The sequence below is a fragment of the Marmota monax genome, unplaced genomic scaffold (genome assembly GCF_021218885.2).
Source record: "Marmota monax isolate L192 unplaced genomic scaffold, Marmota_monax_Labrador192_F-V1.1 WCK01_AAM20220418_F8-fsc00124, whole genome shotgun sequence".
NCBI classification, from domain to species: Eukaryota; Metazoa; Chordata; class Mammalia; order Rodentia; family Sciuridae; genus Marmota; species Marmota monax.
The window spans coordinates 3165616-3179006 of NW_026692505.1; the positions used below are offsets into that span (position 1 = coordinate 3165616).

Consider the following 13391-nt stretch of genomic DNA (forward strand, 5'->3'; position numbering starts at 1 on the left):
GTGTTTCAGGCAGGGATCATATTTTACCTTCAAAATCTCTAGATTTTAGACTTATTTTAAAAATCTTATTTCTTTATATACTATAGTGAAACTCATTCAACTTATACTTCTTAAGGTTGAGAACTGAAATGTATACACCACATAGTAGTCCCAGTTAAGCTGAGGATTCTTTCAAGGCCACAGTTGAGAGAGAGAGAGAGAGAGAGAGAGTGATGGCATTTGAAAGATAAAGAACTTAAGTTTTCAAGTGATTACCTTAGGTCCCAAACTGCACTACACCCTTGTGAGGGCTTCTTCGACAATTCCATGTTAAGAATTGTCAGTTTCCTAGAAACAGACCACTGAAACTTATAGCATGTGATCCTCGCAGCCTTTGTGTCTCAGTGAGCTGTTCTAATGTAGGGAGGGCTATAGTAATGCCGAGAAACCTCAGGCAGGAAGTGAGCCAGACCAAGACAAAGCAAACAGGTTTTAAGGGGAGAATTTCTTAGCATCATGAAATAAGCAAGATGCGAAACTGAACTGAAAGGATATATGGTGTCAAAAATATATTATGTGTAGTGACAATCATCACATGTCTGGCCCATTTCTGTGTTACTTATGATTTCCCACTGTATTGCTTGAGATACGGTTGTAGTGAAAGTAGCAACGAGAATGTCTTATTTTGGTCTACTTGCAGACAAACAAGTTCCTGTGCCAGGACCTACATTCTGGAGACTGAGTCCAGGGGGAAAGCAAGTACTAAAGAATCCCATGGTTTGAGCTTGTACTGGGAACAGCGGGCAGGATTAGCCATGCGCAGTGGCTCTGTGAGGTAGGTCGGGATTCACTGTTGACCACAAAAAAACAAAAACTCATTACATTTGGGAACAAAAACAATTATTCAGAGGCCAGCTTTAGGGGGAAACTGAAGTTGCAATGGTAAAACAACCAACCTCTAGCAAACAATAACAGTTGATACTTACAGGACACCTTGCCACCACATTCCTTATCTCAGCCAATGCTCACACAACCTTTTCATGTAATCCAAAAATGAGAAATGAGACTTTGAGGAGTCAAGTAATAAGCTCATTGTTATATAGCTATAAGGATTAGAACTGCAATCTGAGCTAAGATATCTGACTGTAAAGAACCCCTACTTGGAACTATGTCATTCCTGATGGTGCCCTTCTCTCTGATGGTGTCCCTGTGCAGCCTTCCATGAAACCATGCTGCCTTCCCTTTCCTTTCCCTCTACTCCTCACCCCATATCTATATTCAGCAGGTATCTTGTGTATGTCTAATTCATAAAAGTGTTAATTAACATGTACTTTTTCATATACTATGGGGTGAATATTATTGTGAGAACCTGAGCCTTAATCTAAATAATTAAATTTCAGTCATTGGAAGGATGGTTTGTTTAAACTACCTGGACTACCTCCCTTTATGGGGGAGACTCCAGGGCAGTTTCTGAGCAGAGCCAGGCAGGTTCAAATGTCTGCTTTGAAGTTGGCTGCTGGGAATTGAGAATTTGCTTGGGTTCCCAGGTCAGCCCACACAACCCATAACGTTCCTAAAATATGGAGCTATATATTTCAGTAACAACTAGCCACTATTTATAACATTGTTTTTATAGTGCAATTCAATCCAAGTTCTTGTTTGAGAGTCTAGAAACGCCTTCCTCTTTCTTCATGTTACTTCAGGGGGAAAAAGCAACGGGACAGGGAAAGGGTGAGGCAGGAGGATGTGAGAGAGGAAGGCAGAAGAGCAGATGAGACAATTGGAGGTACCAGTGCTTTGTTCAAACTCCCAGTGACATTTGGACACTTCTCCCCAAGTGTTCTAGCATGGGGAACAAAGAGCTTGCTGGTATCAGGGTTCAGGGCTCATTTGTATCTTCAGATTGATGATGACCCAGACTCCCAAACTGCCTGCTGGTTTATGCAGGTCATCTCAAGTTTGGGTACAGGCTGAACCACCACGGAATAAAAATCACAAGACAGCATTTTAATTGGCCTCCTTAGGCCATTTAACAAAGAAGAAAGCTAACTTGCAAGAGCAAAGAGTAATTAATGAAGGGAGCAAACAAAGGTTCATTTAGGAACTTCCAAATAAGTTCCTCTGTCGGAGGGGGTGGGAAAGGTAGTCTGCAACAGAAAGATAAACCGAAGGTATTTAAGTCACAATGCCTTCCGCCAAGAACTGCTCATTACCATCAGATGTTGCAGTGGCAGTGGGGGCAGTCAGAACTAACTTTATTATTAGAAGCAATTAGGGAGAAAAGGGGCAGAATTTCATTTGGTTATTTCAAAACAAGTTTCTGTGCACAGTTTAATGAAGGCCTGCAGTGTCAAGATAAAATGTGTGTTTTACTGAAAACAGCTTTTGCAAATGACTGCTTGTTACCAGCTGGTATCTCTAGGCAGAGCAGACTGGGTAGGATGGATTTACATGCATGCTGTAATAGAATAGTTCAGCTGTCTCAGCTTAACAGAAGAGTCACCAGGCAGTGTGGCCTGATGGTGAAGCATATGTGTTCTGGAGCCAGAGTGTCTGTCTTCAGTTCATATCTCTGACCCTGGTAGCTGAATGACCTTGGGCGACGTTTTGTAATTTTCTGGGCTTTAGTGTACTTGTATGTAATGTGGAGTTCAAACTAGTGTTTATCTCAGTTTTATGAAACATCAATGCATTTAACACGTTAGATATTGTTAAAATCATTAACGGTTATATTCAAGCATAAATATTTGGGTCAGAGTTGTTTTTAAAGAAACCACTTGCTATATAGGGATACCCCTGAGTACCAATCAATAATGAATCCATTTATATCATTTGGGGCTTTCATTGGAAACATGAAATATTTGTAATTAGCACTATGGCCATTTTTATATAAGTTCATTTCAGACAGTATTTCAAAATTCTGAAATTTTGAAAAGACTGCATTGCTTTTTAGGTTTATTAAATCAGCCTGTACCATACCTTTTGATTTTCCATCTTTAAGGTAACAGTTGCAGCTTTTTAATATTTTCCTACATGTGAACTTTTCCCTTATCTATCTCCTGGGCGGCCTTTAACTCATCCCTCATGTACAAACCTGGGCTAAGAGACACTTCCAGGGTTGAGCTTAAGCAATCTCAACTGTCAAGTGGGGAACTGAGTTTTGGCTTCCTTCTAAGTATGCTTGTTGAGACTACCATGACCAGAGAGACAGAGCTCTCACCTGTGGCCTCAAACTCCACCTTGATCAATCCCAACTTTCAAGGAGCACACATGTGTCTTCAGTGAGTTTTCAGAGACCCCTTTCCTTCAACTCTCAAAGCTAAAGATTTTCATCAGATGGCAATAAAATTTGCCCATGTAGAGGGGAACAAGGCACACTGCTTGTGCATTATGTCTTCATTTTCCAAATTAATGGCATTTAATCAGTGTGCCATGCACCCTAATATTGGATCCATATGATTAATAAAACTCCTTTTGTGAATCTTAACAAGCAATGACTTGGAAAAGTCTAAACTAGCAAAATGCCCTCAACACATTTATGTGTATTCTTGGCCTTGTGTTAAGCCACATCGTTTTTCTGGCTGCCTTGAATTAATTTATGCTAATTTGAATAATTTAAGTAAGAGCTTCTTTTACAGGGATTTTTAGATTTAGATTGCGAGAAAGAAAAAGTGGAAAATTTTGCGAAGTATATACCAGTGGGATTCTCCCCCAAACCTCTGGGTTCTCATTCAATATGAGTTTTAAGAAGAGATTCAAGATGATTTTAGTTGGTCAAACCAAGTTGTCTATGAGCTTGAATGCTACTTTTTTCCTTTTAGCAACCACAAACATCCTAACATGGTAGAATTTCCTTTTTGAAATTCTATGGGTTTTAAAGAAGAGCTTAATCAGAGTTGTTGATACTCATTCACAATTAGTATCTGTCAGAAAATGTTCAGCCTTAGGTTGGATTCCGAACAGAATAAAACAGGCAACACAGAAGCTCTCGGAGGGAAGACCCTGAGGAGGTGCACAATTTGTTCTTACCCTGGATCTTTCTTCTAGCTTTGTCATCATGACAACGGTGGCACTCCGCTGCTCCCATATCATTCTCCAAAAGTCCCCAAATGTTTCAGGAAGGGATCCCTGTGTGGCGATGTAGGCGTTTTGCTTCCTATAGCCATCTATGTAGTTGGCATTCACATAGTCACTTCCTGGGATGCCTGTAAAACAAGGAATGTCATTCAACTAGGTGAACATATCGCCCAGGGGGAATGACCTGGGTATCACCTAATGGCAATGCTATATTAGCACTCCATATTATTTTAGAGGAGTCACAATATATTGAACTTTGGGTTTTAAGCAAGATTAAAAATAGGTCTTATCAAGGACATCATGTTAAAAAAATGCAATATTCAAGGTATTTATAATATGGCAAGGTAGATTACCAAAGAAAGAGAAATACAATAGATGGCCCACAGGATGCGTTTTATCTCCAAGGCTCTCTGTTTTTCCTTCTTTCCAAGCAAAAAGTAGTTGGCAGCCAGGTAAGGTGGCTCGTGCCTATAATCACAGCTACTGTGAGGCTGAGACAGAACTGAAAGTTTAAGGACATCCTCAGCAACTCAGGGAGACCTTGTCTCAAAAAATAAAGAGAATTTGGAGATATAGTTCAGTGGTAGATAGGTCCAATCTTCAGTACAATGAAAAAAAAAGTTCACAAAGGACAATAAACAATCTGGTCACATTTCGTACTCATGTTCTTTCCCATTTCCACACAATAATTAAATAAAGGAATGTCTGAATTGGAAAAAGCAAAAATAGGGTGGCACATGTCACAATAACAAAACATTTGCTGAAGATTTAGCTAAGAGGTAACTCATATGTAAACTCTTCTAGTTCTCACAGCAATATGCAAAAAGTCCTGATATGATTATCCTTTCATAAAGGAGGAAACAGGTATACATAAGGTAAGAATAAAAAAAAAAAAAACTTGGCCAAGTTGCCTACATTGGTGAAGTCAAGTTTAATCACAGGCAGTCCATGGGCTTGTCTGCCTCAAACCTCTAGTGAGCACTGCTTCTCATTCAACTCTCCTGGGGTTAGGAAGTAGCACATGAACCTGTATTTGGGTTAGGACAATTGCCTCCTAAATGACTCACTTTGACTTTTGTCTTTCTCCATCTAACATGAGAGCAGTTTCTAAAAACATACTTGAGATATTGTAACTTCTCTTCCTCAACCCCAACAATGGCTTTCCCTTATACCCCAAATAAAATCCAAACTTTCAACCCTGCCTACAATGCCCTGGGCTTCTCCAGATGCATCTAATTTCACTCCGCTTCTATATTCTAGGCCCTGACCTGCTTCAGTTGTCAGAAAACATCACTCTCCCACCTTCTCGCCATCTATTCCCTACAACACGCTGTCTCCTTCCCTTCTTCAAACAGCCTCCATCCAGACCTGCCCTGAGCCCCCAAGACCTCAGAACTCCCGTAACAACCCTTCATGCCACTATTACAGGTAATAAATCCGTAACTGCCAGTTAACTAGCTTACCACCTGTTTTGATCACTATACCATCTCTTTTATTCATCCTTTCTACCTCTCATGACAAGAAAAAAATAACTTGCACAGGTCCAACATTTAGCAAATAGAGAGCTGTACTTCAATGCATGTATTCTGGTTTGAAGTCTAACTTTTCTTTAGCATAATACCTTTAACAGGATATGGACAAAATTGGGATGCTTCTATAGAGAATGACTAGAGTTACTAAGGAAATCAAAACCGTTCGACGAGAGAAAGGAATGCACATGAAAACAGCACAGGAAAAATTAGGAGTTGGGGATAAGAACAGCCAGAGACATCAAAAGATAAGTTCAGATGTACTCTGTGGAGACTCAACTTTTCAATTATAGAGGAAATAACTATAGAGGAAGGAATTTCAACTCCAACAAAGCATTTTCAAATAATCTGAATTTAAAAAAAGGGGCTGGGTTTCCTTGGGAGGTAATGCCTTTTCTATCCCTGGAGAGGAAGAAGCACTTCTCAGGGAATCAGCATGTGATGAAAGGAAGCCTAGAACCCACGCTTTGTTCTTTCTAGCCCTGGGAAAATACAAGTCTTGGAATTATGGGAAAATATTTTTTTCTTTATAATGGAACATGTGTTCCCAAGCTAAAAATTGTTATATTTCACTGATTGCCACTTGCAATTACTTTGACTGCTTTCCTGATTCCACTTGTAAAACTGATCCTCTCAAGAAAAGTAATGAAAATCAGATGGAAACTACTGCACTCTGAGATGAACACATGGATATGGAATACCACCAGCATTAGCTGAAAAGCCTTTTGAGCAAAAACTGAAACGCACGGTTGGTTGTAACATTGTTCATCAATTATAGCTACTCAAGAAGCAGTTGGGGTTCTGGCAGCCCTTTGTTGATAAAGATCCTATTCCTCCCCAACACCAAATTACTATAGATTCAAAGCACAGTTTAAATAAAATCCTCAGATTACAGCCACTGGGAAGTGCACACATCTCACATGTCCACAGGATTTGATTCTGAGCCAAGAATGAATCCACTTTATAAAACAGGGAAAGTCTACTTTCAATATTTTAATTTTGCAGTTAATAATACTAAAGAATTGACTGGGGAAAAAAAGGATTCTGTCTAAGGGCATGTCTCAGTTGTCAACATACAAAAAACTTTTTTTCCAAGAAAATTCAGAATAAAGAAATATGGGTTAAATGACTCAGAAAAGTATCAACTGGGCACAAGGCCATTTTCCCCTTATCAATGTTAACAAATGTCTCTGAAAAACGCATCTGGGGCCAAGGAGGAGGTACAAAGAGAGACTCATCTCTAAAGGAAGGAAATCAAACACACCCAATCCTCTTTGCATACATTTTTATCAGTTATTATGTACTGAATTTTGTTTTGATGTGCTGCTCAAGTTTGAATAATAAAATTTTTTGAGGGGGGATAGGTTGATACTGAATAATGGCCATACTTGCTAGGGTTAAGAATTTAAAGGTTCAATCCCCAAATGACTAAGCACCTGGGATCAATACTGTACCTCCAAATGCTTTAAGGATTTAGGACTTGATATTTTGAAAGGAAGAAAATTTGAAATAAAAACATTCAATACCCAGTGGAGCTAATTATTAGGCTAATGTTTACATCTTGACAATAATGCTGAAGCTCCACTTAATTTTGGCACTTGTCTATAAGGAGGTAATATCTATCATGAAAGCCTCCTTCTGGCAAATTCTTTTATCCACTCTGGCAGAAAGACAATTTAGGCAAATTTGCTCCCATAGTCCTTTGCAAGGTGAAGATGAGATATGGCTCTAAGATCTATTGACTCCTGTATACATACAACCCAACATAACAAGCTGTGCCGAGAGATGAATGAGAAAATATTTTGGGAAGGGTGGAGGCTTGTCCTTCTAAAAATATTAACCCCAGATTGGAAGCTAAAGTTAAACAGCAGTCTGTTTCAAGTAGACGAGACCCCAGTTTTCAATGTGACATATTTAGAAAGGTTTTTCAACAAAGCTTGTGAAAGTACACAATATGCTGGCTTTCTGAATGTTTTGGTGCCATGAAACGCTTCTTCAGACTCTTGATGAGGGTGCTTTTTGCTGGTAGGCTTGATCAACACAATTCTTTCCCGTTTTTTGGGGGGTGACCTTCTCCAAGCAATACATATTTGTTTATTTAATTTTCAATTCCCCGCTTTCTCCAGAAAATGATTTGCATCTGCTAATGCAACACTAATCAGAGTGTACTCTTAATATAAGTGTGTGAGAATTAATTGAACTGCTTCGGGGCTCTGATAGATGGAGCCTAACTTGAAATACAGTGCTGGAAGAATATAGAATTACGATAATTTAGCTGACTGCCTTTCTTTCTTGGAGTCAAGGAGACCTTCTTCTAACTCTACTAACAGTGTTTGGCTTGGGAATATTTTTTTTCCTTTTAGTTTTCAGTGGGGGAGGAGTTATAAAAACAACAGGGATATGACAAAGATGTTCACCTTCTGCTAGTCACATTCATAATCTTAGGACACACTGGCTCCACTGTAGGATCTGACTCCTGCAGTCTCTTGGTCTTAACGTCTTGTTCAAAAAGAGCAGCTCTGATCCAAAACCTGTCCATTTCTATGGCTTGACTACATTTATAAGTAGGTTTTCATGATTTCATATGTATGGTTTCAAATACATTCTCAATTAATTAATAACAGGTAACTGTTCTAACACCATACATGTTTATCATTCTAGTCGACCTGGACTAATGGCATATTATATCAATATGACCCATTCCTGTGTTATATTTTATCAGTTTATAGACTGTTCTTTATTGGGGCACTTTAAGCCATTACTGACATGCTTTACCTTGAGTCTGTGTGTTGGGGTAACTAAACTTGGAGCTGTAAACTTGAGCTTTTAAAACTAACAAAGCCAGTGATGAGGTGATGGCTGGGTAGAGCTGTGCTTTAGTGTTCTTCATGCATAGCAAACACCTATTCAAACAGAATTAGGCAAGTTGTAGGCTCTCCTTCTATTTGTTGGCAATTGCTAGTTAAAGTTTTCAGGGAAAAAACTTTGTCATGGACTTGTGACTTAACCATATTCTCAGTGGTCTGCCAAACTTTGGCAACTTTACTGTGAGTCCCAAGTCCAAGGACAATACCCTTTTTCTTCATCCAAATATAAGATTAACAAGTCAGCCCCCCCCCCCCCACCATGACATTGTTTCTGCATATGTTTGAATATTACCAGGAAAGGGACTACTCGAAAATATAAAGGTATTCTGTTTGAAAGAGTATTTGTGATGAATAATTTGGTATTGAAGAATACTTTAAAATCTTGAAACCATGTTACAATGTCAAAGGATATGCCACCTGAGTTGTTTTGTCAGGTCAGGGTAAAAACAAGAGTATTTTTTCCTACTAATCTGAGAAGGATTAATTGCTATTCAAATTGTTATGAATTAGATTTTCTGGACAGAATTTGGCTTGAAAAGATTTGTTAAAAGAGTGTTTGCTATTATAAAAGGTTTATAATAAATCCTTATGTCTGGATGTTAGGTAAAAAAGCATTCCCCAAATAGTACATAAATTATTTTGTTAATGTGAAATTAAGTAATCAGAAGAAGAATGTTCACACTTTCAAATTGCACGATGTAGGGGAAATCCTGTGTGCCTTTTAGAGAGTCCTGGAACAATCCTAAGCTCTTGTTAAGAATTTAGAAGTTGATCAAGAAACTGGGACCCATGTCCAGGGCTGCTGGGTGTTTGTTCTTTGACATTTAACCACTCAACTGGTCCAGATCAGTGATTGCTTATCTGCTAAGAAAGGAATGTTGGACAAATGGACTCAAGTCCTTTTGAGTTCTAAAATAAGATGCCTCTCCATGGTATTCTTAACCTGTGTGGATTTGGAAATTTCTATGAAGTTATTTTAAGATAAATAGAGTCTTTGTATCTCTCAGATTAGGTAGGAACACACTCTGATGCTCTTTCAAGCTGATTCCTATTGCTTCTACCTCTGATGTGCTGAGATGAGAGTTTTCAGTGAGATTGATCCTTCAAAATCTTGATTGGAACCTGGTGGGGTAAAAACTCAACAATTTAAAAAACAAGAGGAAATGGTGGTACAAGGCTGGCGGGTGGTCTCTTTGTGGATAGAAGCCCTCCTTGGCGTTCAGGAGGTGAGAATGAGTCCAAGGCAGCCTTGGAAGGAAGGTGGACTCCATCATGGCTACAGTAATGAACTGACTGCACAGGAGAGATGGAGAGGGCACTCTGCTGAATGCCTTACTGGGGTCTACCTTACACTGTGGCTGATAAACCTAAGTATATTTATTTCCTTTAAGTTCTACAAATCCTTAATGAGGTGAAGTTTATGTCAAAAAGAAACTGTTCTTTGGTAAACCAGTTTTTTCCCTGTTGTAAGACAGAAGGACTTGTGACCCAAATCAACACAAAAGCCACCTTTTATTTGGTAACTCACATCTCCTCCTCCTTCCATACAAACAAACAAAAACCCTAACAATAATGAATAGCTGGTTAAAACCCAGACTGCAATTTTTACAACCCATAATGCAGAAGAAATTTACTTTGCTGATAACAGCTAACTCAAGAAACAGAAAATAGAAAAACAAAATTCAATAATAATTTAAGAGTAAATTAATTTAATTTCAAAAGACTCAGGCCTTCTTTCCCTTGCACCACGGCAGTCACCCATGGCTGCATCAGAATTGGCAAAATGAAAGATTTTCTTTGCAACACATCAGAGAAAACAAACCTTTCTTACAAAGACATGGTGCTGCAGTATCCCCTGGTGTAACTTCAATTTGGCGAATTAGCCTCCCTGTTTCTACAGAATGCACAGCAATTTTTACAAAAGCATGCCTTGCTCTGTGGGCATGTAGCTCATTACAGTGAGCTCATGGGGGACTGGATCACATTCAAAGTACAGGTGAACCCAATGTGCACTTTCTCACTGTTCTGTGTCCTTCTCTGTTTGACTTTCTATACCTTTACACTGCTGAGGTGGCTGGGCTTTGGGGATGGGCAAAGGAAAGGAGGTGGGTAAACGAATCGTCTTTGAATACCCAGCAAGATTAGCTATACATGTTGGAGGATTATAAGCACCTGTGATAGAAAAAACTCATTTCTTATTAAGACTTACATTTTCCTTAAAAAAAAAAAAAAATCCAAAACCAACCAACCAAACAAACAAAACCCAAGACTTTGAGCCATTGCAGTATACCTTCCAGCCACATCAAAGTTGTGGCCCAATAAGCTTATATTAATAAGGATGCTGTTGTTATTAGGGCTCCATCTAGCAATAAGATAGAAACAAGCATGGGATATGCTTCTTGGAGCTGTGTCTATGGGAAACACTCAGATCCGCAATCGTTTCATCACTAATATATAAAACTTCATCATCATCATAACATCCTTAAGTCAACAATCATCATGAGAATCAAGAGTCAATGCACTTGAAATTTCTGGATATTATGACTGATGTAATAAGCAGACATGAAATAAACCCACACATTCCTAAATACTCTATTGATGAAAAGTAATTCTAAATCTGGAAGGCTCCTTTCCAGCTTCTATATTTAAAAAAGAAAAAAAAATAGCAGAGCAGATAAAATTAATTATTTTACAGCTTTCTGGCAATCTACAAGCTGTGCATGTGTTCAAACAGAGCCATACCACAGATGATGTAGGCTTTTCTACAGCCTCAGAGAAGTGTAGATGCATTATAGTAATCTGCATAGGTGGATAATAAAAATGAAAAAGATTCCATTCAACTGAAGGCAACAGAGATAAAAATAAACTCATTTCCAGAGCTTTCTGATTTAGTCTTCAATGAGCTCCTTAGAAAAAGAATAAAAAAATCAAAACAATAACAACAACAAAATAATATAACTAGCCATCTCTTTAAATTATTCTCTTCTTTCTGGATTCTATGGTAAGGGAGGAGATGGGGAATAACATCTCCACACACTTGTTCGACAACATGAAGGAGAAAGATGCCACTCAAACAGCTCTAATTAGATTGTTTTTACAAAGACTGCAAGCACCCTGTGAAATTGTTCTAAATTTCCAAGGCTAATTCCCATCTTGCTTGCTACTTAAGACAAATTAAGCTATAAAAATATGTCCATTCACTTCTCCTGAAGAAGAGAGTTACTTTTATGTATTATAAAAAAAAACTGAAATGAAAGGATTAAGCTGTGTCACACTTGTAAACAATTAATTTGAAAAGTGAAAGACCGAAATTGTGAAGCCCTCCTAAATCAATGACTGAGGTTCTGAACAGTGTGAGAAAAATGAACTCTGTCAATAACCAGATGAGATTTATAAAAATAAGGATTTTTTTTAAAAAAATGGGGTATATATTTTAACACACTTCCCTCAGTACTTTAAATAGAATTTCAAGAGCAGAATAAAACAAACACCACACACCCCACAAACTATTCACAAGTGATTAGGAGGGAGGAAGAGAGGGAAGAAACCAGGAGGAGGAAAAAGGGGTCATTCTTTACTGAGGTGATGTGGGAAAGGACACAAAGCAACTATCAAAGGAATTCTATACTCAGGCAAATATTTTTAATTCTTTGATGGCAGGGCTTCATGTAGAACGTTTATATTCACTATAATTAACATTCTATTAGAAAATGTCGGGTAGATTGTTATTTACTTATTTTCCTGGGGTATTTTTGTTTTGGAAAAATACATCAGATCACTAGATATGGTCTGGGGGTGGGGAAGTAAAGCTATTTCACAATCATGGATATGAGATGCAATTGCAGAATATGTTAACATGTGCTGACAGCTGTTTTAAATGAATCGGCATAGACTTTCTGGGCCCCATGGAAGAGTGGATACAACACAGCTGAAACGCAGGCTCCAGCGCAGTGACAAATGGCGAATTCACACAACAGTGGAACATCAGTAGTTTCTAGTCCTGACTTCTTTAATTAGATTTATCTTAGGGGTAGTGATTTCCTGTGAGATGTTTTCTCATTTTAAAGGTGCTAAATTGCCCATCTCACAAATAATCAAGTGGCTGCAACATCATCTATGTTATTTACACTTGGACTTTTTTTTTTTGAATTGCTATTATGCAAATCCAATGGCAGATGATCTATTTTGAATTTCCATTTAAAATAACACATTCTTCCCCCTGTTGAAATTTGTAATGTTATTATGGGTCTGGTTTCCATTTATCAAGCACTAATATTTTCTTTTGCTTCGTGGAGTACTCCAAATATATGCAGTTTTCTCATTTGGGTATTGTTAATTTTTCCATAGATCATATGGAAAAGAAATCCCATCTGAGGATAAAAGGACCCATCTATATAGTAGTAATAAAATTCATAACACTAATGATGAGTTTAATAGTTACCAATATGTATCAGGCATTTCCTTGGTGCCAGACACTCTTGTGAGGGTTTTATATACATTTATTCCTTCTAGTAACTCTAGGAGGTAGATATTGTTAAGGATCCCATTACACAGATTAGGAAACTAAGACACAATAACCCATGTAAGCAAGCTCTTCAGAAGCAAGAGCAGCCTAGGAAGCATTAATAGGAAAGAAGTTCTTGAGTAGAAGATAAGCCCTCTTCAGAAGGCACTCATCAAAGAAATGAAGTGAATATGTTTATATTTTGAAGTTTTAAATATATGCACCCACCCAAGAGAAAAATTAAAACAGACTGCTATGGTCTGAATGTATCTCACAAAATTTACATACTGAAACATAATTGCTAATGTGATAATGTTGAGAGGTGGAAACATTAGGAAGTGATTAAATCATGATGTCAGAGCCCTCAGGGATAGGATTGGGGTCCTCAGAAAAAGCTGGAAGGATTGGGTTTCCAACCCTTCTGCCACCCAAGGG

General features: G+C 38.2%; 1 protein-coding gene across 20 annotated transcripts in view; it reads right to left on the bottom strand.

Annotated features, from left to right (window-relative positions):
• Positions 1–13391, bottom strand: part of Ptprd (protein tyrosine phosphatase receptor type D) — a 2207759-nt gene that overhangs the window by 53093 nt on the left and 2141275 nt on the right. For all 20 annotated transcript variants that reach the window (XM_058579708.1, XM_058579705.1, XM_058579707.1 and 17 more), the window contains one exon: positions 4009–4184. In XM_058579708.1, the coding sequence (XP_058435691.1) occupies positions 4009–4184 (176 nt within the window). The remainder of the gene's footprint in view (positions 1–4008; positions 4185–13391) is intronic.